Source organism: Myotis myotis, unplaced genomic scaffold (assembly GCF_014108235.1).
Source record: "Myotis myotis isolate mMyoMyo1 unplaced genomic scaffold, mMyoMyo1.p scaffold_m19_p_45, whole genome shotgun sequence".
Classification (NCBI taxonomy): Eukaryota; Metazoa; Chordata; class Mammalia; order Chiroptera; family Vespertilionidae; genus Myotis; species Myotis myotis.
In genome coordinates, this window is record NW_023416352.1 from 1,035,229 (window position 1) to 1,056,388 (window position 21,160).

The 21,160-nt window shown below is 60.9% G+C and overlaps 3 protein-coding genes across 6 annotated transcripts; 2 read left to right on the forward strand and 1 right to left on the reverse strand.

The window, feature by feature from the left end:
- The first annotated feature begins 635 nt into the window (after positions 1-635).
- On the forward strand, positions 636-4,234 carry LOC118655447 (basic proline-rich protein-like). 2 transcript variants are annotated; one of them, XM_036307270.1, is made up of 5 exons: positions 636-1,100; positions 1,369-1,572; positions 1,645-1,816; positions 3,226-3,353; positions 3,792-4,234. In XM_036307270.1, the coding sequence occupies exons 1-5, from the start codon at positions 795-797 to the stop codon at positions 4,224-4,226; spliced, it is 1,245 nt and encodes a 414-aa protein (XP_036163163.1). In that variant the 5' UTR covers positions 636-794; the 3' UTR covers positions 4,227-4,234. The 2 variants fall into 2 exon arrangements, with proteins under 2 accessions (XP_036163163.1, XP_036163164.1); XM_036307271.1 differs by having other exon boundaries at positions 638-1,100; positions 1,673-1,816; positions 3,792-4,164.
- Positions 4,235-5,110: 876 nt separating this feature from the next.
- On the forward strand, positions 5,111-6,009 carry LOC118655448 (lutropin subunit beta). Its single transcript, XM_036307272.1, has 2 exons — positions 5,111-5,410; positions 5,682-6,009. Exons 1-2 carry the CDS (start codon positions 5,228-5,230, stop codon positions 5,922-5,924), a joined length of 426 nt encoding a protein of 141 aa, XP_036163165.1. The 5' UTR covers positions 5,111-5,227; the 3' UTR covers positions 5,925-6,009.
- An 82-nt stretch (positions 6,010-6,091) lies between these two features.
- RUVBL2 (RuvB like AAA ATPase 2) lies at positions 6,092-21,124 on the reverse strand. 3 transcript variants are annotated; one of them, XM_036307231.1, is made up of 15 exons: positions 20,829-21,124; positions 16,653-16,707; positions 15,869-15,924; positions 15,433-15,574; positions 12,841-12,970; positions 12,624-12,690; positions 10,753-10,859; positions 10,577-10,670; positions 10,112-10,235; positions 9,638-9,732; positions 9,426-9,544; positions 7,262-7,381; positions 6,787-6,916; positions 6,330-6,444; positions 6,092-6,198 (listed from the first exon to the last, which is right to left on the reverse strand). In XM_036307231.1, exons 1-15 carry the CDS (start codon positions 20,838-20,840, stop codon positions 6,173-6,175), a joined length of 1,392 nt encoding a protein of 463 aa, XP_036163124.1. In that variant the 5' UTR covers positions 20,841-21,124; the 3' UTR covers positions 6,092-6,172. The 3 variants fall into 3 exon arrangements, with proteins under 3 accessions (XP_036163124.1, XP_036163122.1, XP_036163121.1); XM_036307229.1 differs by lacking the exon at positions 20,829-21,124 and adding an exon at positions 16,947-17,000 and having other exon boundaries at positions 6,092-6,195; XM_036307228.1 differs by lacking the exon at positions 20,829-21,124 and adding an exon at positions 16,947-17,000.
- Positions 21,125-21,160: the final 36 nt, after the last annotated feature.

Here is a 21,160-nt window from a genome sequence, read left to right on the forward strand (position 1 = left end):
TGGGTCCCTGGGAAGGATGGGCGGCAGGGCAGGGCAGGGTCTGGCTGCCTCGGTGGCTACATCTCTGTTCCCCGCCTGCCCTTCTACTCTTTCTTGCCACGTCCCTGTCTCTTCTCCTAACTTCCACCTCCTGTCTCTGCGTCACTAGCTCTCTTTCTGCCTCTGTTTCTTAGTCACCGTCTCTCGCCCATTCTCGCGTGTCTTTCTCATTCATCAAAGCCCTTTCTGCACCACTCCTCCCCGCCCCCCCCCCCCCCCCCCCGTTTGGTGAAGTCTATTCCTGTGCGCTTCTCTGTGGGTCCCTCCCTCTGCCCACCCCCCATCCCCAGGTGGAAGTTTTCAGTCGAATCAAAGGCAATAGGACAGATGCTGACTCCGCACACACAGGGAAGGAAGGACAGCCCGGCGTCAATGGTCCCGCCCCCGAGGTGGACAGGCCTGGCCGAGGGAGCAGGCAGTCAGCAGGCTGGATCCCTATAGGAATGGGGGTGTTTCCCATGGGTTTCCTGATGTGCTGGGTAGTCTATCCTCCCCCCTCCCCCCCCCGCCCCGCTGGTCTCTGTACCCCCTTCCTGGATCTCTGACCCCCCCCCCAGATTTCTGTCCCCCCTCTCTGAGTTTCTGTCTCCCCCTGCCCAGGGGTCTCTGTCTCTCAAACTCTAAAATTGAATTTCTAGTTCACCTTCCTCGGTGCCCCATTTCTGCCCTCCTGTCTGTCTGGGTCTTCCCCGCCCCCCAAAGTCTCTGAGGTTCGGTGCCCCACTTGGGGCCTCTGCCCCCCTCTGTCAAAGTCCATGCCCCTCTATGCCCGGACCTCTTTTTCACTCTCCCCATCCACAGCCTGCAGGCCTTCCATTGGCTGGATTCAGCGAGGGAGGGTTCTGTTACTATGGCAACAGCCACAACAAGCCTCCGGCTTGGCTAAAAGGCGGGGGGCAGGGATCATGGCGGGTCGGACCCTCGCTCTGCGCTATGGCCCTCCCTGGCCCCCCATCTCTGGGACCGAGGATCCAGGATCCTGGCCCGACTGGCATCTCACCAGCAGTGGTGTCGCCCACCACATCATCCCATCCGTGCCCTTTCGCCCGCCCACTCTCCAGGTGAGAGCAGCCTGGGCGTCCAGACGCCTGCGTCTGAAGGGGGCGCGGGGATCCAGACGCCTACGGAAAGAAAAGGGGAACGGTGGCCTGGACTCCTACCTGAAGGAGGAGGGGCGCGGAGCCCTGGGTCTGACAGATGAAGGCCCAGGGGACCTGGATGCCTGGAACTGGAGGGAGGAAAGGGCTGGGGACCGCGCGGGAGCGATCAGGGCTGGCGGGCCGGACTCCTGAGGTTTTTTTAAGCGGACGTCCCGCGCCTTCTACCCAGTCCACGGTGGCGGAGCCCCTGGCCACAGCCGCCAAGCGGGATCTGCACATCTGGGCTTTCGACGAGGTCATCAGCAGATGGGAGACCACCTATGGCGCGGCTCACCGGGTGCTCAAGACCCACGGCGGGCCCTATGCGCAGCCCAAGGTCCCAAAGCCGAAGGACCTCGCGCGGTCTGTGGGGATGAAGGATTTTGGGGAAAAGGTAAGGTTCTAGGATGCCGAGGTCCGCGGGGGACAGGGCTGAGGACTGCAATTCCGCCCCGTCCACCCTCAGGTTGGGTCCCCGAAACGTCTTCCTGCAGCTCTCGCGCCGCGGCTGGTGCCTCCCCCTGACCACAAAGCACCAGAGCAGCGAGGCGCGGGCGCAGTACTCCGCGTGGCCCGACCTGCACCAGCGCGCCCGGCCCCTGCGGTTCGCCGACCACCACCTCACCGGCGCTTCCCAGGTAGCGGAGGAGACAGCGTGGGCGCGGGGGTGGGGGACCCAGCTGCGAGCGCCTGGGGCGGGGCCAGTAGGAATTTTTAGTTTGGGGGCGTGACTAAAAGGTAGGGGGCGTGGCTAAAGGGTCTGGGGCGTGGTTAAAGGGTCTAGGGCGTGGCTAAAAGTCTGGGGGCGTGGTTAAAAGTTTGGGGAGGACTGAGAAGAGTGCAAAGACTGGGGAAGGGGCTTGGACTTTTTTTAAAAAAAAACTTTTAAAAAAATATATTTCTTTTTTTAAAATATATTTTTATTGATTTCAGAGAGGAAGAGAGAGGGATAGAGAGAAACATCAATAATGAGAATCATTGATCGGCTGCCTTCTGCATGCCCCCTGCTGGGATCAAGCCTGCAATCCAGGCATGTGCCCTTGGCCAAAATTGAACCTGGGACCTAGGGCTAAAAAACTTTAAAAATATATATATTTTATTGATTTTTTACAGAGAGGAAGGGAGAGGGATAGAGAGTTAGAAACATCAATGAGAGAAAAAAATCGATCAGCTGCCTCCTTCACACCCCCTCCTGGGGATGTGCCCGCAACCAAGGCCCATGCCCTCCAACCTGGGACCCTTCAGTCTGCAGGCCGATACTCTATCCACTGAGCCAAACTGGCTACGGCGGGGCTTGGACAGTTTGAGGTGGGGCCAGGAGGAGGAGGGGACTGAAGACCCGCAATCCCAGCTCTCTGGGGCTAATAACCTCTGGGGCGCAACTAATAAATGTTGACGTGGGTTAGGAGGGTTTTAAAAAAATATGTTTTTATTGATCTCAGAGAGGAAGGGAGAGAGAGAGTAGAAACATCAATGATGAGAATCACTGACTGGCTGCCTCCTGCACGCCCCCCAGAGGGGGGAATCGACCCCGAAACCAGGCCTGACGGGGGAATCGAACCGTGATCTCCTGGTTCACAGGTGGATGCTCAACCACTGAGCCACGCCCTTCCGGTAGGAGGTGGCTTTGAGGCTTGGGGCAGAGCCAGGAAGGACTGCACTAGGGGGCGGGTCTTGAATATTCTGGGACCTGGCGGGAGGCGGGAGGCGGGAGGCGGGAATCGGGGCTAGGCTTCTGCGAGAGGCTGATGTTGGGAGGAATTGTTGGCCCAGGTGCGGCTAAATTCCAGTGGCTGGACAAGGAAGGTTGGAGTCTGGGGACTTGCCTGTCTGTTGGCTGGTGAGCAAAAAGCGATTGGGCCTTGGAGTTTCTGGTTTGGGGAGCGAAGCGAACGTGCGCTGGCATGCGATGGGCCGGGAAGGACTGATTCTGGTCCGGAGGAGCTGCTGAGTCCGAAGGAAGAGGCGTTCTCAGCCAGGGAACCAAAGCTTCAAAAGGGAGATGAAACCGCTTTCTCGGTCATTCCTCCTGCCTCTTCCTCCCCAGACTCTCATTCCCTGGAGGATGAGCCCGGAGCTGGCCGGCCGGCCTCTCACAGTGTCCAACCAGGGCATCCTGGACCGCTTTCAGCTCTACCTGCCCACCTATGCCGGGGACTTCCGAGCCTACTCGAAGTGAGCCCGAGTCCTCCACTGGCACCGCCCCCTGCACCCCCTCCCCCCGGCTGCTGGCCCGCCCAGACCCCTGGTATGGACTCCCCTGCTCTGACTTAGAACCAGACGTGCAGATCTCAGCCCCGGCCCTGGCGCCCAGGTGCACGAAGCCTGCGGAGGGATCTAGGAGCCGGGCCCTGGCGATCTGGGGCGGGGTAATTAGACATTTGCGTCTCCAGATACTGCCCGAGGGTGAGAAAAGCCCAGATTCCAGGCGTTTAAGTACCTGGAGGACCCAGGAATCCAGGCTAGCAGTCCCCAACCCCGTTTTTTCTAAGTGGTCCCCGACTCCTACGAATAGGCCCTCTCCTCAAACGCAGGAGCTCAGGCCTGCTGCCTCCTCGGACCCGAGGCGGGTCTGAACCCTCAGGCTCGTCCCCATCCTGCCTCCCGCAACAGGAAGGAGTTGTTACCCTGGGGCCACGCCCCCCAGCAGCCGCCCTGTCGACCCTCCTGTCGGGTGCCCCCATCGCTGCGGATCCGTGTGCCCCGTGTGCCCCGCGCCCGCCCGGTGCCGCCGGCGGTGCCGCACCGCGGGGCGCTGTCGCTGGCGCAGGAGTCCTACAGCCTCCCGCTGCACCCGCTCCGCCGGCTGGACGGCTTCTACCCGGGGGCGCTGTCCTGGAGAGTCCCGCACCGGAACCCCGTGCCGGCCATCTACCGCGTGCCGCAAGCCTACCGCACCGAGAGCTCCAACTACGGCAGCTCCAAGCCCGCCCTGGTCTGAGCGCCCCGCCAGCCCCGCCGCAGACACGTCCCCCCCCCCCCCCCCCCCCAGCAGGGGCGGAGCGGAGCCTGGAAGCCGGCCCCTGGGCACCCCGTGGGCGGGGCTGAGCTTGGGAACCCCGCCCACCACGCGGGGGCAGGACGGAGTCAGGCAGCGGGAGGGGCGCACCCCACAGACACCTACCCGACTGTGGGGGCGGGAGTGGGCCTGGAATATGTACTTGGGGCTGCGGGCCGGCGGGCGGGGCGTGCCCCTGCGGCAGAAGGGGCAGAGCTTCTCTTATCAATGACCGTGAAATAGTCTACACGTTGCTCTTTGCTGGGTTGGGCTCTGGCATCCTGGTTTCTGGGGGCCCGAGTGTGGGGAGAAGGCGCTCCCACTGAGTCCTTGTGGCGGGGTGTCTGGGAGCGCAGAGGCAACACGGAGCCAAGCCCCGCCTGAGTTTGGATTCTGGCTTTCAGGCCATGGCAGGTGGAGCAGGGCTGAGGCTCCGTCCATCACCATGGCAGGATCGGACCCCTCCCCCGGCTCCCCCGTGATGGGCAGACAGGGCTCCCCAACCTGCCAGCACAGCCAGCGGCTCCCTACCCCTTTCCCTGCCCCCGCACGACCTCTCTAGCGCCTAAGGATCGAGTCTGTAGTCAGCCGTCATCTTGGGTGTCCCCTGCTTCTTGGTGCCAAGCCACGCAGGGAATGGGGGGAGGGGGTGCTCCCTTCGCCGCTCCTGCACATCCCTGACCTTATCCGCCTCTCGCCCCCGAGGAGATTAGTGTCCAGGTTACCCCGCCATGCCACCACCCCCTGGCCTTGCCGCCCCCACAGCCTACAGGTATAAAACCAGGTAAACACAGTAGGGAGGCACCCAGGATGGAGATGCTCCAGGTAAGACTGGGAGTCTGGGACTGGGTGAAGGCAGCCTCTTTCTAGAAGGTGTGGACAGCCAGCGGGCTTCCTGCTGGCAGCAGTGGGGTGGGGTCTTGAGGGTGGGTCCCGGGGTCCCTGGGTATCGGGGTGGGGGATCAGAGTGGAGGGGCTGGCCCTGAGTGTGTGTAAGCGGGGAACAGAAGGGTAGGGGCCCGGGCAGAGGTCTGGCGCTGGCCCTGAGGAAATGGCCTTGTCCCAGGGGCTGCTGCTGTGGCTGCTGCTGAGCGTGAGTGGGGTGCGGGCATCCAGGGGGCCACTGCGGCCACTGTGCCGGCCCGTCAATGCCACGCTGGCTGCCGAGAACGAGGCCTGTCCGGTCTGCATCACCTTCACCACCAGCATCTGCGCCGGCTACTGCCCCAGCATGGTGAGCTGCCGGCCTGAGGACGGTGCTGCCACCTGAGTGCCAGGGGGACCGCTCAGGCCTGGCCCACAGAAGGCATGGGGCAGAGGGCGGGAGGGCGGCCGCCCCCCCTGGGTAGGGGCTGGGGAGTTGGAGTCAGAGCTGGGCATGTGGGAGAGTACAGAGGGTCCCCTCGCTACCCGAGGCTTGGGCTTGTGGGGGGCAGAGGGGAGGTCAGGGGAGGGCTTGGCCCTGGGCAGACGCCAACGCCACTCCCTCTCTGCGCTGCCTCCAGGTGCGGGTGCTGCCAGCCCCTCTGCCGCCTGTGCCCCAGCCGGTGTGCACCTACCGTGAGCTGAGCTTTGCCTCCATCCGGCTCCCCGGCTGCCCGCCTGGTGTGGACCCGATGGTGTCCTTCCCTGTGGCCCTCAGCTGTCGCTGTGGGCCCTGCCGCCTCAGCAGCTCCGACTGTGGGGGTCCCAGAGCCCAACCCTTGGCCTGTGACCGCCCCCCCTTCCCAGACCTCCTCTTCCTCTAAGGATCCCCCCCAACCTCACCCTCCCATGCCCATCCCCACCGCCACCCCCGGAGCCAGCAGCTGCTCCTCTCCTCCAATAAAGGCTTTTCACACCGCGCCCTGGGGCTGCCTTTCTTTGGGCTCGGGGTGCGCATGCCCGTGAGCGCACACAACACACACACGAAGGGTCCAGTTTCAGAACATTTTATACAAAGTCACAGTGTCAGAACTCTGGTAGAAAACAGGGAGGCGGGGGAGGGGGCATCAGCTCAGGAGGTGTCCATGGTCTCGCCTTCTGTAGGAGAAGAAGGTCATGTGGTCACTGGGGCCCAGAAGCCAGGCCACCTCTCCAACTCTCCAGACAGGCCACCCAGGGGACTGGGGACGGGGGGGGGGGGGGGGGGGGCGGGCAGGGGAGACACTCACTGAGTTCATTAAAGAGGAAGGCGTCCTGGTACTCCTTCATGTACTGCGTGGAGCGCGACTCGTCCAGGAAGAGTGAGTAGACCCGCTTGATGTCGTCTACCTGCACCTCCGTGCCCTGAGGGGGGACAGTGAGAACTCAGGGGGCCTCCCTAGGGAGGGACTCAGGCCACATCGTCCGGGTTCAAATACCGCCTCGGCCACCTGGCTGTGAGCCCCATCTCTCATGCCTCAGTTCCTTCATCTGTAAGACGGACTTACAGTATCAACTCTCAGTCAACAGACGTTTACTGAGGACCTACTGTGTGTCTGGCCAGCAGGCGCAGAAGGAAACCCAGGACACAACGTCCCTGCCTCCGAAGACCTATGTTCTAGGACCAAAGGCAACTACCGACCCCAAGCCCTTGGAGCAGTGGGTCACACACTGGCCCCGGCCCCGAGGGCTCGCGAGCCGGCTGACCTTGCGTTTCCGGCACACCAGGCTGGCGGCGGTGATGAGCTGGATGGCGTAGCGCAGGGAGGTCTCCAGGCCAATGCGGGTCAGCACCGTGTAGGCATCCTCGCTCATCTCCACATCTTCCTCCTCACACCTGCAGGCAGGTGGGGGTCAGACAAGGTCAGGCCTGTGACTGCAGCATCCCCCAGCCCCCCCACCCCCCGCCCCCACCCCAGAACATGTGGAGCCTGCGACTTCAGAACTGCAGAACGCTGGGCAAGGGCCACTGAGGCACCGGCTGGGCCTCGGCCCTCCCCTTACAGGCTCTTTCCTCCCCCTCAGTGACCAGCCCCGCCCCTCCCCTCCCCACAGGGGCCCCCACCTTGCATCGGAGGCCGCGCTCTACCTCTTTCAGGCCCAGAGACTTTGGGCCAGTCACTACCCCCCAGAGCCCAGTGTCCCCGCGTGCCCATCAGGGCGGACCCCAGCCTGCCCGCACCGGATGCGGAGGATCTGCTTCGTGTCCTTCTCGCTGTAGGGGGAGGTGGAGACAATGAGCAGCCGGTCCAGCAGGTCGATGGGGATGCCGTGGGGGCTCTGGTAGCTGGTACCCCGGATCCTGAGGGGAAAGGAGGGCCGTCAGGGTGACGCCTCCGGAGCCCGGCTCTCCGTTCCTTCTCCTGGGACTCCTCCCACCGCCCCCTCCACCCACCCCCCTCTCTGGGCCAAATACCCCGTGGCCTTCAGCCCCAGCTGGCGTCAGCGCCTGGCTGCGCAGCCCAGCCGACTGCGTCAGTCCCGCTGGAAAGCCGGCTTGTTTTAGCTGGACAGCGCCGTCGGGATTACTGGACCAAGGTCCCCTACCCTGCGTGACCCAGGGAAGGGACCGCACGGGTCCTGTTCCCTGCGGCACCTGGCCCAGCCCCGGGCCTGGCGCTAGGGAAGCCAGGAGGTTCTCATTATTGGTGAGAGCTACGCTCTATAAAATGGGGCCAACACTCGATCAGCAAAACCGAACCCCGGCTCCTGGGGAGACACACGGTTAGGTTCCTGTGAGCCTCTGGTCGCTATTTGCCAACCAGCCAGTACATCGCCTGGCTCTATGTGCTTTGTTTGAAGACAACTTACTTACTATATATGACAGACTCCCTCCCATTGACCTCATGGCTAACGGCACTGTAACGGCCATAATGAAGTTCACCTAACATGCATTTCCTCTGTGAGACTCAGCCCCCTGCTTCCTGAACACCCGGGGCCGTTTTAAACAGCAAAGCCGCCATCAACAAGCACCGAATGTGACAAGGGTGGCACTAAATAGATCGCAACCAAGAAAGCATCACGAGTACCGATCTGGGGGCTACAGATACATTCCAGCAGCAGATTCGCGAACCCCGAATCTGCCCACAGCAGGAGCGGCTGGATCCCCGCTGCTCGCCCCTCCCAGGAGCAGCCGGGGCGCCGTTCCCACGCCCCGAGCTGCACCCGCCGCACACGCTCTCGCTGCCTCTTCTGGCCTCAGCCCTCGGAGACCAGTCTCCCTGCCCCCTGGGCATCACCGGGCCTTGCTGTCCTCCCTTGGGAAGTGGGACTGAGACAATCTCTACATCTTGAGCTCCTTCTGAGGTTCCCAGCAGTTCGTCTGGGAAAAGTGCCGGGGCAGAGCCAGGGGAGAATTGGCCGCTGCCCGGAGCCCTGCCCCTTCCCTCCCCGTGTGATAACCAGCCCTGCCGGCCAGGTCAGCGGGCACGCGGCTGCAGCTGGAGGCGACACTCCCCCGCCGCCCGTGCCACTGGCACAGCCACGCCCTGGGCGGTGCAGCCTCCGGGCTCCAGCCTCCGGGGGGCTATTGCTCCCCACTTCCTTCTCCCTTCCTCGGGGCCAAACCACAGACGAGGTGAAGAGAGCCAGCCCGGAGGACAACAGGGCCCGGGCGCTGGCGGCACCCTCGGACGGAGGCTCCCAAGCGTCCCCGGAGCCCCCAGTACCTCCGGCCGCAGGAACACTCAGTTCCGCTCCGTTTATCAGGTAGTCGGGCCTGAGTGAGTTCACTGTCGTGCTTGATCCCGTGTCCAACACACGCTACCGTGCCTCCCGCAGAAAGCTACGCTGTCCCACGGAACTCCTGCTTTATGCACTACCCCGGGGTGCCTTGGCACACAGACTGGGAAACTATAGCCTTAAGGGTTACAGGGGCAACACAACAGAAAATCCCGTCCCGGGCTTCCTGGTGGAGCAGAGCTGCCTACCCACCCTGACCACGACCTACCTTGTTTTTTTATTTTTTTTTACCTTGTTTTTTTAAAAGAATTTAAATATATTTTTATTCATTTCAGAGAGGAAGGGAGAGGGAGAAAGGATCATTGATTGGCTGCCTCCTAGAAATGCACACTGGGGATCACGCCCGCAACCCGGGCATGTGCCCTGACCAGGAATCGAACCCTGACCTCCTGGTTCCTAGGTTGACACTCAACCACTGAGCCACGCCGGCCAGGCCACCCCTACCTTAAGGGAAAAGTCCACCCTCTCGCCTGGGCCGCGGTCCTGGGGGGAGCCTGTTACAGCCGCTAAGCCCACCCCCGCCAAGATGTGCAACGAGCAAACGAGCATGCCCTTGGACCCTGTGGCCACCCCGCCTGGGGCAGCCTTTCCCGAGGCCGGCTCACCGGGTGATGCCGCGGTTGGTGGCCATGATGAGGACGGGCGCCATGTCGCTCTCCAGCGCCCGGTTGAGGAAGGAGAAGCTCTCGATGTCCAGCATGTGCACCTCATCGATGAACAGCACCTGGGAGCCATCAGGGCGCGTCACCTCCCGCACCCAGGGCCGCGCATCCCTCTTCTCCCACGCCCCCCACCCAGTGCCACGCCCGGTACCCACCCCAGGGATGATCTCCGCCTTGCCCTCCTCGCGCCACTCGGCCACCTTGGCATTGATCTGCTCTCGGACCTCTGACTTGATCTCCCCTGTGTCACCTGTGGGAGGCAGGGGTGACAGGGGGAGGGGTCAGAGAGGAGACAGGGATCTGGGGCCAGACGTGGGCGAAGACGGAGGAAGACAGGGCACGGGGGACAGAGGGAAGGGAGACTGAGGCTGGCATGGATGAGCGAAAGGAGGGCGAGGGGTCTGCGATGTCCCCCGAGAGGAGGAAGGGAACTCAGGATGGAGAGAAGGAGGGCCGTGCCCCCATCAAACCACCGAGAGGGGACTTGGCACAGAGGGAGAGGGACAGACCACACACAGAGGGAGAACAGAAGACAGCCAGGGACTGAGGAAGAGCCGGTCAGGGGTGGGCCCTATGGGAGGATGGGGGGGAGGGGGGAGCAGGCGGGATGAGTGGATGGCGGGCCGCACCTGAGAAGAGGGCCAGGAAGCCCTGGGTGCGGGAGTTGATGACGTCGATCTCGTGCAGGGACACGGTGTGCACCACCTCCTTGCGCTTCTGGAGCTCCCCGTCTGGGCACTGCACGAACTTGGTCTTCGGGGCAGCATGGGGGTGGGGTGGGGGGTGGAGACAAGGCAGAGAAGAGCATGAAGGGGCCCACAGGGGCTCTGTCTCGGGGAGATCGGGGCTCCCTGGAAAGGGGCTGGGAATCCAGATGGGGGTTACTGGAAACCCCAGGCCCAGAAGGTAGCTGAGAGCCCTGAGGGCACAGGGGTTCCTGGGGACCCCGGGAACCATGAGCACAGCGCCAGGTTGCGGGACCCCGTCCCAGAGGGTCCAGGGAAGAGCCAGGAGTACTAGGGACAGGGGGCTGGGTGACGGGAGGGTCCGGGGAACATGCTGGTGCCGGGAGGGAGGGTGCGGGCCCGGAGCACCTGGGAGCCCATGGCGTCGTAGTCGCGCGCCCGCGTGAAGGAGCGGCCCAGCTTGGAGATCTTGCCCGTGGCCTTGTCGATGGTGATCACATCCCTGCCGGGGAAGGAGGCGGGAGTGAGGAAGGGAGGTGCCGAGCTCCCCCACCCTGAGCGCGGGGTGGCCTGCCGCTGCTCACCCGGCCTGGACCTTGTCCTTGGTCAGGGACTCAATCATCTTGGTGCCCAGGTCGTATATCGTCTCCATCTCGGTCGTCTTGAGGGTCAGCTTGCCCACCTTGGAGCCCTGAGGGGGCGACAGGCCGGCCAGGGCTCAGAGAGGCCCCGGCGTCTCTCCCACACAGTGTGGGAACGGGCCGAAGGGGAGCTGGGGTGATGGGTGTGCTCGCTGCCATGACTGGCGGCGGCTTCATGTGTGCACACGTATGTCAAACTCAACATCCTAAAACTTTCAATGTGGGCAGCTTGTTGCATGTCAATTGCTCCTCCACAAAATTATTATAAAAAACCCAGTAAACAAACGAAATCCTAAAAGATAACACACAAACAATACAAAAATAAGCTGGCCCGGCCAGCATGGCTCAGTGGTTGGGTGTCGACCTATGAACTAGGAGGTCACAGTTTGATTCCCGGTCTGGGCACGTGCCCGGGTTGCGGGCTTGATCCCCAGGGTAGGGTGTACAGGAGAACTAGCTTGGGAATAGCTTCCCTTATATTTAAATATTCTCCTGTGTTTTTACGTTTAAAATTCTTATTGGGGTGGCAAATTAAAAACAGAGGGTGTCACCCTGGCCAGGTACTCAGAGCGTCGTCCTAATGCACCCAGGTTGCAGGTTCGATCCCCGGTCAGGGCACATGCCAGAATCAGCTAATGAATGCAGAAATAAGCGGAACAACAAACAAATGTTTCTCTCTCTCTCTAAATCAATAAACTAAAAAAATAAAAGAGAGACCAACAGATAAATTATTAGGTAAATAGGAGAGATAAAGGGGAAACCAAACCATGAGAAAGACTTGAGACATGAAATTTAAAAATGCGCAGTGGGAGCGATGGTGTGTAAGGACGCACGGTGGGTGGTAAAACAAACGCAAAGACGTGGTAACGAGGGAGGGCGGCTACCTCTGCGGGGACTTGGGGGGTGTAGAAAGAGGAAGGAAGACAGGGCTGGGGTTGGCAAAGTTCTAGTTTTTGCTCTTGGGGGTGGTTATGAAAGTATTTGCTTCATAATCACTTATTAGACTACATGCTTCTTTCAGATGTTTCTTTGAATCTATTTTACTTATAACAAAAAAGTTAGAAAAAAAAAGTCTTAGGTTAAAACAGCGGTTCTCAACCTGTGGGTCGCGACCCCTTTGGCGGTCGGACGACCCTTTCACGGGGGTCGCCTAAGACCATCCTGCATATCAGATATTTACATGACGATTCATCACAGTAGCAACATGACAGTTATGAATTAGCAACGAAAATAATTTTAATGTTGGGTCACAACATGAGGAACTGTATTTAAAGGGCTAGAAGGCTGAGAACCACTGGGTTAAAAAAAGGGAGAATCCTCGCTGTGTAAATCCCATGGGGCAGGCATTTAAGCCTGACGGTTAGGAATTCCCTGAAGAAACTTCCAGACCTTCTCTTGTTCCACCACTTGGTGTGTTTTTAAATATACTTTTACTGATTTCAGAGAGGAAGGGAGGGGGAGGGAGAGAGAGAGAAACATCATCGATGAGAAAGAACCATGGATCAGCTGCCTCCTGCACACCCCCCAGGGGGGTCGAGCCTGTGACTCAAGCATGTGCCCTTGACTGGAATCGAACCCAGGACCCTTCGGTCTGCAGGCCGACGCTCTATCCACTGAGCTAAACCAGCCAGGGCTCTACCTCTTGGTTTTAACTGCTCACAGTGTCCCTCACAAATTAAGGAGCTGCTATAAATTCAAATAACCCCCTACTGTAGGCACGCAGATGCTCCGATCTGCAGTGGAACATTCCATGGGATTCGGACCTCACTGCAACCCTCCCGCCTGGAGGTGGCCCAGACTCGGGGCAGACTCACCGTCCCCGTGGCCGGCCGGTCGATCTGGATCTCCACCACCTCCCCTTCGATGATCTCCGTCTCCTCCCTATCAGAGAGCAGGTCTGAGCAGAGCACCTGACCTGGCCCTGGGGAGTCGCTAACTCCCATCAGCCCTCGGGCACAGGCCGAGCTGCCGGGTGGGGTGGTCCTGAGGCTGCTGGGAGCTGCCCCGCCCCTGCCCAGGCCCTGTGCTCACTTGATGCGAACGCCGATGGACCTGCGGAAGGCCTGTGTCAGCGCCTCTGTCTTGCTCATCTCCAGGGAGAAGATCTCGCTGCCCGCGATGGCGGTGAACGGGGTGTCGGGGCCCAGGGCCTGGGCCATGCCTGGGGAGAGGGTGGCCTGGGTGGGTGGGGGCGGCCCTGGCACCATGTCCCCCAAAATCCACGCTGTGGCAACACCAGCTCTTGGTGCTGTGGGGCCGACAGGGTGACGCAAAGGAAGCCAGGGGCAGGGGCCTCCGCAGGACGCTGGATTAGACCGCACGGTCTGAGGATGAACTCTGACCCTATCACCTTCCCAGCACGGGGCCCGGCCTTCTCTGTGGCGTGAGGCCTGGGTTTGGCTGTGCCTCCGAGGACACCAAGCCCTGAGCCCCCCTCCCAGCAGCCCTTCCGGGGGCCCTGCCAGCCCCGAGCCACATCTCAGACAGACGTCCCGGCTCCCTTCCGACCAGTGTGCCGTGGGAACTCTTCCTCGTCCCCTTTTCAGATGCGTCACACTCTGCGCCCGGAGAGCCTGCTCCCGCTGTCTGTCCGGACACTCCCAGACACCCTGCAGGTCAGGAGCCTCCTCTGTCCATGACAGCACACATCACCTGCGAGGCACCGTGTCCACAGCCACCTCCCTAAGGTCAGGGCTTGTCTGCCTCATCTATGTGTTCCCAGCGTCCAGGCCAGGGCTCGCACAGCCGGCACACCAGGACCCTGGGATGAGTGCTGCTTCATCACATCCTACATAATAAAAGGCTAGCACGCAAGTCGACTGAACGGTGGAATGACTGGTCGCTATGATACGCACTGACCGCCAGGGGGCAGACAATGCAGGAGCTGCCTCCTGGTAGTCAGTGCGCTCCCACAGGGGGAGCGCCACTCAGCCAGAAGCCGGGCTCACAGCAAGCCCAGCGGTGGTGGCGGGAGCTTCTCCCACCTCCGCAGCAGTGCTAAGGACCCCTTGGGGGATGTCCGCCTGTCGGCTTAGGCCTGCTCCCCAACTAAGCGGGCCTAAGCCAGCAGGTGGACATCCCTCGAGGGGTCCCAGACTGTGAGAGGAAGCAGGCCAGGCTGAGGGACCCCTCCTCCCCAGTGCATGAATGTCGTGCACTGGGCCTCTAATATAAATATATATATACATATATGTGTATATATATATATATATATATATATATATATATATATATATCTCTCTTTTCTTTTAGAGAAAGAGGAAGGGAAAGAGAAAAGCATCAATGTGAGAGAGTAACGTCAATCAGCTGCCTCCTGCACGCCCCCTACAGGGGGTCAAGCCTGCAACCTGAGCATGTGCCCTGACCGGGAATCGAATCTGCAACCTTTGGTGCAGAGGATGACACCCAACGAGCCACACCGGCAGGGCAAGTGCTGCTTCATCTTAACTGAAACCCGCTGTTCCTTCATTCTCACCGCCTGGCCTCGCAGTCTGAGCAGAAGGTGGGAGCGAGGGGGAAGATGGAGGGCCAGGAAGGCTTCCACCAGCAAGAGGTTCCTCAGTAGGTTTGGAAGGACGGGTCGTTCAACAAGGATGAGGGGCAGTAATGAGTATAAAGCAGGGGTCCTCAAACTACGGCCCGCGGGCCACATGCAAATACAAATATTGTATTTGTTCCCGTTTTGTTTTTTTACTTCAAAATAAGATATGTGCAGTGTGCATAGGAATTTGTTCATAGTTTTTTTTAAACTATAGTCCGGCCCTCCAACGGTCTGAGGGACAGTGAAATGGCCCCCTGTTAAAAAGTTTGAGGACCCCTGGTATAAAGTTCTTAACTTGCCAGTGAATCGCAGAAGGGAGTGCTGGCGCCTAATCGATGCTCACCTTCTTCCTTAGCAACAGAACCCCCTTTCGTTAAGGTAGCACCCGTCCAAATTAAGATAGAAAATGTATCCTCAGGTCTCACCCTCCCTTGCAGCAGTGACCATATGATTAAATTACAGTCAATACGCCGGCCCGCATGGCTCAGTGGTTGAGCATCGACCTATGAACCAGGAGGTCACGGTTCGATTCCCAGTCAGGGCACATGCCTGGGTTGCGGGCTCGATCTCCAGTGGGGGGGCGTGCAGGAGGCAGCCGCTCAATGATTCTCTCATCATTGATGTTTCATCTCTTTCCCTCTCCCTTCCTCTCTGAAATCAATACAAATAAGTTATAAAAAAATTCTAGTCAATAAAATATGAGCCAAAGAGTGTGGGACGCCCAAGACAAGTGCTTCAGGGAGCTCCATCTAGTAGAACCTGACTGCAATTCCTCTCTCCTCCCGGCTCCAGGAGCATGGGTGGGAAGGCTGGCGCTCCGGCAACCCTCCTGGAACTCAGAGTGATCCCCACGGGGAAACAAGTGCAGAGAATGTCGAGGTGGGAAGGTAGGCGGCTTCCTGGAACTGCTCACCAGGCCCCAAATGCCTACATTCATTCTTCTCCCCGAGAGAATGGACCCTGCGTGGCTAAGCCACAGCCGTGTTTGGTTTCTGTTAAATGCGCTGAATCTGACCGGGACTTCCACGGGAGGGGTTACCTGGCAGAGACCGGAAGAGCTCCTGCCCCGAGAGGTGTCTTACCCATGGCGATGGCTGTCTTCCCCGTGCCCGGCTGGCCGGCGATGAGGACCGCCCGGCCCGCGATCTTCCCTTCCCGGATCATCTCCAGCACCACGCCCGCCGCCCGCCGGGCCGCCAGCTGGCCGACCATGCCCTGGGAAGCCTGGGGGTGGGAGGTGAGAGCACGCCAGGTGACTTCCTACTAGGCCACCCAGCGTTCTGCCACCTCCTGCCTCATGACGTGAAAGGGGATGTTGGCTGGGACGTAGGGGAAAAGCCGAGAAAGCCTTCTCCACCCCCATTTTTCTAAGACCAATAAAGTGTACACGGGGCTGAATTTTATAAACAAGTAGCTAAAGGTCTGGAAGGACATACTGTCTCCACGATCCCGGGGGCCTGGGCACCTCCGCCCGAGGCCTCCGGGGAGCAGGCCTGCCACCCGCCCCATCAGCTCTACCTGCCGCGGCTCCAAGGCATCGTCCAGCCCCAGCCCCCGGATGTGGGAGTGAGCGCCTGTGAGCAGAGAAAGGACCGGAAGGCAGTTACTGGCCAGCTCGTGGCAATGTGGCCAGAGGTGAGGGGCTTCCCCTCGGGCCCTGTGTTCTCCTTGGCCGAATGGCGGAGCCTGACTCCCCCCCCTCACGGAAGGAAGGCAGGACATGCTAAATGCTGAGTAAACCAGGGGGCTCTTCTTAGCAGACATCACAGCCGGACCACCCGTGGCTCACGCGTGATGTGAGCTGGGACCGGTGACTGGAGTCTCTGAGCCTCAGCTAAAATGGGGTGACAGTCACAATGTGCACCTCGCGGGGCAACTGCAAGGATTCAACGGGATCGAACTCGTGCATTCACTGGCACCTGCTCTGCCACGTCCTGTGCTGGGGGCACAGCTGGGAACGAGGCAGGCCCGGTCCCTGCCCGGAGGAGCTGATGCCAAGTGCGGGCCGGGGGTATGGCGCATTCAGCAGCCAAACATAAGCACTCGGCAAACACCCACCCCTGGGACTTCCAAGCAGGATGCCAGGGCACCCGGGGGCCCACAGGGTGGCGAAGCCTGCAGCCTGGGATTGGGGTCCGGCAGCGTGCCCCACGTGCCATCTGACACCTCTCTGGAACTCAGCCCCCCCTCAGATAGGGGGATGGTACGCAGGCTGCATGCTTCCCGGGGGTCCTGGGCAGGTTGGCTCTTCAGGGGTGCACAGGGAAGGCAGGTCTAGTCTTGCTGGTCTGGGCTCACTCACCAATACGCTCGATTCTTGTCACGTCGCGGACCTCTGGGACTTTGGTTGTGGCCGTCTGGGGGGGAGAAGACACGTCAGAGCCCTCGCCATCCCCGTGTCCACCAACTCCTCCTTGTCCCTCCGCCACTCCTCCCACAGGCCGGCCGACAGCCCACCAGTCCCTCCTACCCGCTCGGCTGCTGCGTGACCCCACTACGCCCTGCGTCGCAGGGAGATGAAGACCAGGTCTGCTCAGCCCAGTTCCTTCCCCACGGCCTAGCACACACTTGGTGAAGGAGAAAGTCCTCCCCTCACCTGTAACTGTAAGGACAGGCGGTAACGCAGAGCGGGCATCAAGCGGGCGTGGTCTGGCCTGCGGGTTTCCCGGCCGCCCTTGCGCTGCGATGCCCCAGCTCTGTCACTACTTTTGCATATGCAGGTCCTCGGGTCCAGCCTGCTCTCCCTGCCCCCCGCTCCTGCCAGGTTAGTTCTAGGGTCGCTGGGTGTCTAGACAGAAGGAAGGGCCTCCCCGGGGAACCCGATCTCCCCGGTAACCTCACTTTCACGAGGGAGCCCAGTAAATCAATGTTCTTGGCTCCAATGGATGTGTGTCCAATGGAGGGCACAGCCCACACCTCACGGCTCAATGCTTGGGTTTGAATGAATGATGCACTAAGGTGCTGAGCTCATGCAAAAGGCAGGTACTGCCCTGGCCGGTTTGGCTCAGTGGATAGAGCGTTGGCCTGCGGACTGAAGGGTCCTGGGGTTTGATTCCGGCCAAGGGCACGGGCCCAGGTTGCCGGCTCAATCCCTGGCGGAAGGGGGGCGGGGGGCATGCAGGAAGCAGCTGATCAACAATTCTCTCTCATCATTGATGTTTCTTCCTCTCGCTCCCTCTCCCTTTCTCTCTGAAAATCAATAAAAATATACTTAAAAAACAAAACAAAAGGCAGCACTAAGGCCCCCTGTGCCCCTGGCTCTCCAAAGAGTGAAGCCAGCCACCACCCCTTCTCGTGCGGGGGAAGAGAGATGAGTGAACACGACCTGGGACAACTGAAGGCCCCCCTGGAGAACCATGTGAATGAGGACAGCAGCACTGTTCATAACCGGAAGGTGAGCACCACCCCAAATGTCTTCAACTGATGGACAGAGAGATAAAATTCGGTATCGCCCTATAATAGAATATTCTTCAACCATAAAAAGGAACAGGAAGTTCTGATCTGTGATACAGCATGGGTGAACCTACAGAACACTACACTGGGTGGAGGGAGCCAGGCACAGGGCCACATGCTGTAGGATGTCATTTCTATGAAATGTCCGGAACAGGCGAGTCCACAGACAGAAAGGCAATTAGTGGTTGCCTAGGGCGGGGGGATGGGAGGATTGAAGGGCGCCGGTTAGGAGGAATGGGGTCTCTTTTTGGGGTGATGAAGATGCTCTAAAACTGATTGACAGAATGCACCCCTCTGCGAATAAACTACCTACTCTACAGGGGTAGACTGTATGGGCTATGAATTATATCTCAATAAATCTGTTCACAAAAATCTGGGTGATGGGTCCGTAGGTGTCTGTTATATTATTTTCTGACACTTTGGAGTATTTCATAATTTCTTCTTTTTTAATTCTTTTTTAATTTATTGATTTCAGAGAGGGAGAGACAGACAGAAACATCAATGATGAGAGAGAATCACTGATCAGCTGCCTCCTGCACGCCCCCTATTGGGGATCGAGCCCACAACCTGGGCATGTGCCCTCGACCGGAATGGAACCCAGGACTCTTCAGCCCCCAGGCCGACGCTCTAACCACTGAGAAAACCAGCGAGGGCCATAACTTCTAATAAGGAGAGGGAAACGGGAGAAGCCAGCATGCTCGTTCAGCTCCGTGGCCACCTGCCCCAACCCGCCTTCCTCCCCACAAGTCTCTCCCACTGGGATGAGAGGCGATGCAGGCACCCAACCTAGGGACCCTCCTGGCTCTGGGACCAAGAGTCTGGACGTCCTGACCTCCACGTGGTCACCAGGCTCCTCCCACTTACTCTCGCATCAGGAGAGGCTGGAACCCAAGAGCATGGGTCACTGGCCCCAAACCACCATCAGGAGGCTGAGAACCTGCCCCCCACATCCCTACACAGCCTACCGGACCTTACCTGAGGCCAAAACAAACACATGCATCCAGGAATCCCAATCCTTCCCAACCCCAACGAAGCAGACCCACCTCCTACAGGCCTTCCCTCTCCCCATCAGCCTCTCCCACCCATCCCCCTGCTGCCCATGGAGACAGGGGTCATTTGGAAACTCGGCACCCACTGCCCCTCACACTTCCAACAGTCCGTCCACACCCATGGGGACCGGGTCTCAGGAGTGTGGCCACCCTCAAATTTCACCCCCCAGACACCAGTAAGTCTCACCCCCACCCTTGCCCGTTCCTGCTTGGAGTCACCATGGGAACCCAGGCACCCGGAAGCCCAGTCCAACCCCCAGCTCAGGCCGCATCCCTTCTCCACCCACAGGTTTCTTGAGCAAGTCCTCGGTGCCAGCCCCAGGGTACCTGGTCTCTCTCTCATGGAGTTCACCTTCCATTCATTCATTCATTCAGTCATTCAAGATTCAAGTGATAATTCACTGCGCACCCACACTGGGCATGCCCCTTAGGGGGTGCTGGAAATATGGGGGGGCCTGGAGCCTTCCCCCTTCTCCACGGACACCCTCTGAGTTCCCAACACTCTTTCTTTTTTGGCTCAAGACGCACCAAGCGACCGCAGGCTGCGCTTCTCCCCCCGCACTCAGGTGCCATCCCCACCACCAACAGCTCAAAGGTTCCCGCGTGGCTGGGGGCCCGAGACACCAAAACCCTCAACAGCCTTTAGGGCAAAGGCCTGCAGGACTGGCCACTGGTTGTGCCCAGGGAGCTGGGAGTTGGAGTTGCTACCAGAGCTGATCCCCGAGACCACAAATATCCACTGGAACCCACGCTTCCGGGATCCGGCCTTTCCTTTCCTCCTCCCTCGGACCCAGGGGTCCAGGCCCCCGGCCCCTCCTCCCTCGGACCCAGGGGTCCAGGCCCCTGGCCCCTCCTCCCTCGACCCAGGGGTCCAGGCCCCCGGCCCCTCCTCCCTCGGACCCAGGGGTCCAGGTCCCCGGCCCCTCCTCCCTCGGACCCAGGGGTCCAGGCCCCCCGCCCCTCCTCCCTCGACCCAGGGGTCCAGGCCCCCGGCCCCTCCTCCCTCGGACCCAGGGGTCCAGGTCCCCGGCCCCTCCTCCCTCGGACCCAGGGGTCCAGGCCCCCAGCCCCTCCTCCCTCGACCCAGGGGTCCAGGCCCCCGGCCCCTCCTCCCTCGGACCCAGGGGTCCAGGTCCCCGGCCCCTCCTCCCTCGGACCCAGGGGTCCAGGCCCCCGGCCCCTCCTCCCTCGGACCCAGGGGTCCAGGCCCCCAGACTCTCCTCCCTCGGACCCAGGGGTCCAGGCCCCCGGCCCCTCCTCCCTCGGACCCAGGGGTCCAGGCCCCCAGACTCTCCTCCCTCGGACCCAGGGGTCCAGGCCCCCAGACTCTCCTCCCTCGGACCCAGGGGTCCAGGCCCCCGGACCCTCCTCCCTCGGACCCAGGGGTCCAGGCCCCGGCCCCTCATCTCTCTGACCTAGGGGTCCAGACCCCCACCCCCTCCTCCCTCGGACCCAGGGGTCCAGACCCCCGGCCCCTCCTCCCTCGGACCCAGGGGTCCAGGCCCCCGGCCCCTCCTCCCTCGGACCCAGGGGTCCAGGCCCCGGCCCCTCATCTCTCTGACCTAGGGGTCCAGACCCCCACCCCCTCCTCCCTCGGACCCAGGGGTCCAGGTCCCCGGCCCCTCCTCCCTCGGACCCAGGGGTCCAGGTCCCCGGCCCCTCCTCCCTCGGACCCAGGGGTCCAGGTCCCCGGCCCCTCCTCCCTCGGACCCAGGGGTCCAGACCCCCCGCCCCTCCTCCCTCGGACCCAGGGGTCCAGACCCCCCGGCCCTCCTCCCTCAGACCCAGGGGTCCAGGCCCCCGCCCCTCCTCCCTCAGACCCAGGGTCCAGGCCCCCGCCCCTCCTCCCTCAGACCCAGGGGTCCAGACCCCCAGCCCCTCCTCCCTCGGACCCAGGGGTCCAGGCCCCCGGCCCCTCCTCCCTTGGACCCAGGAGAGCGGGTCCGCGCCTCTGTCCTCCGCATGCCGACACTCACCACGGTTGCCATGATGCTCCCCAACCGCTAAGACCCTAACGGAAACGGAAACGTGCTAAGAACGAGGCGATCGGGCCGCTCTAGGCTGTCAGGTCCTCCACAGATCTCGGTGGTTCCTCCTAAACATGCAAACTCTCCTTGTAGGGCGAGCCGCCACTTTTTAGGCCGAAACTCCTGGGCCAGTTCCCAGCTCCTCCTGGCCCCTCCTCCTTTTACCCAAGCCTCCTTGCCGAGGCCGATTGCAAAATTCTTGCCACTTCTGTGAGTAACCACACGTCCCCCACGCTCCCTTTCCTCCTGATTCCACCCACTTCCCTCCCCACCGCCCCCCC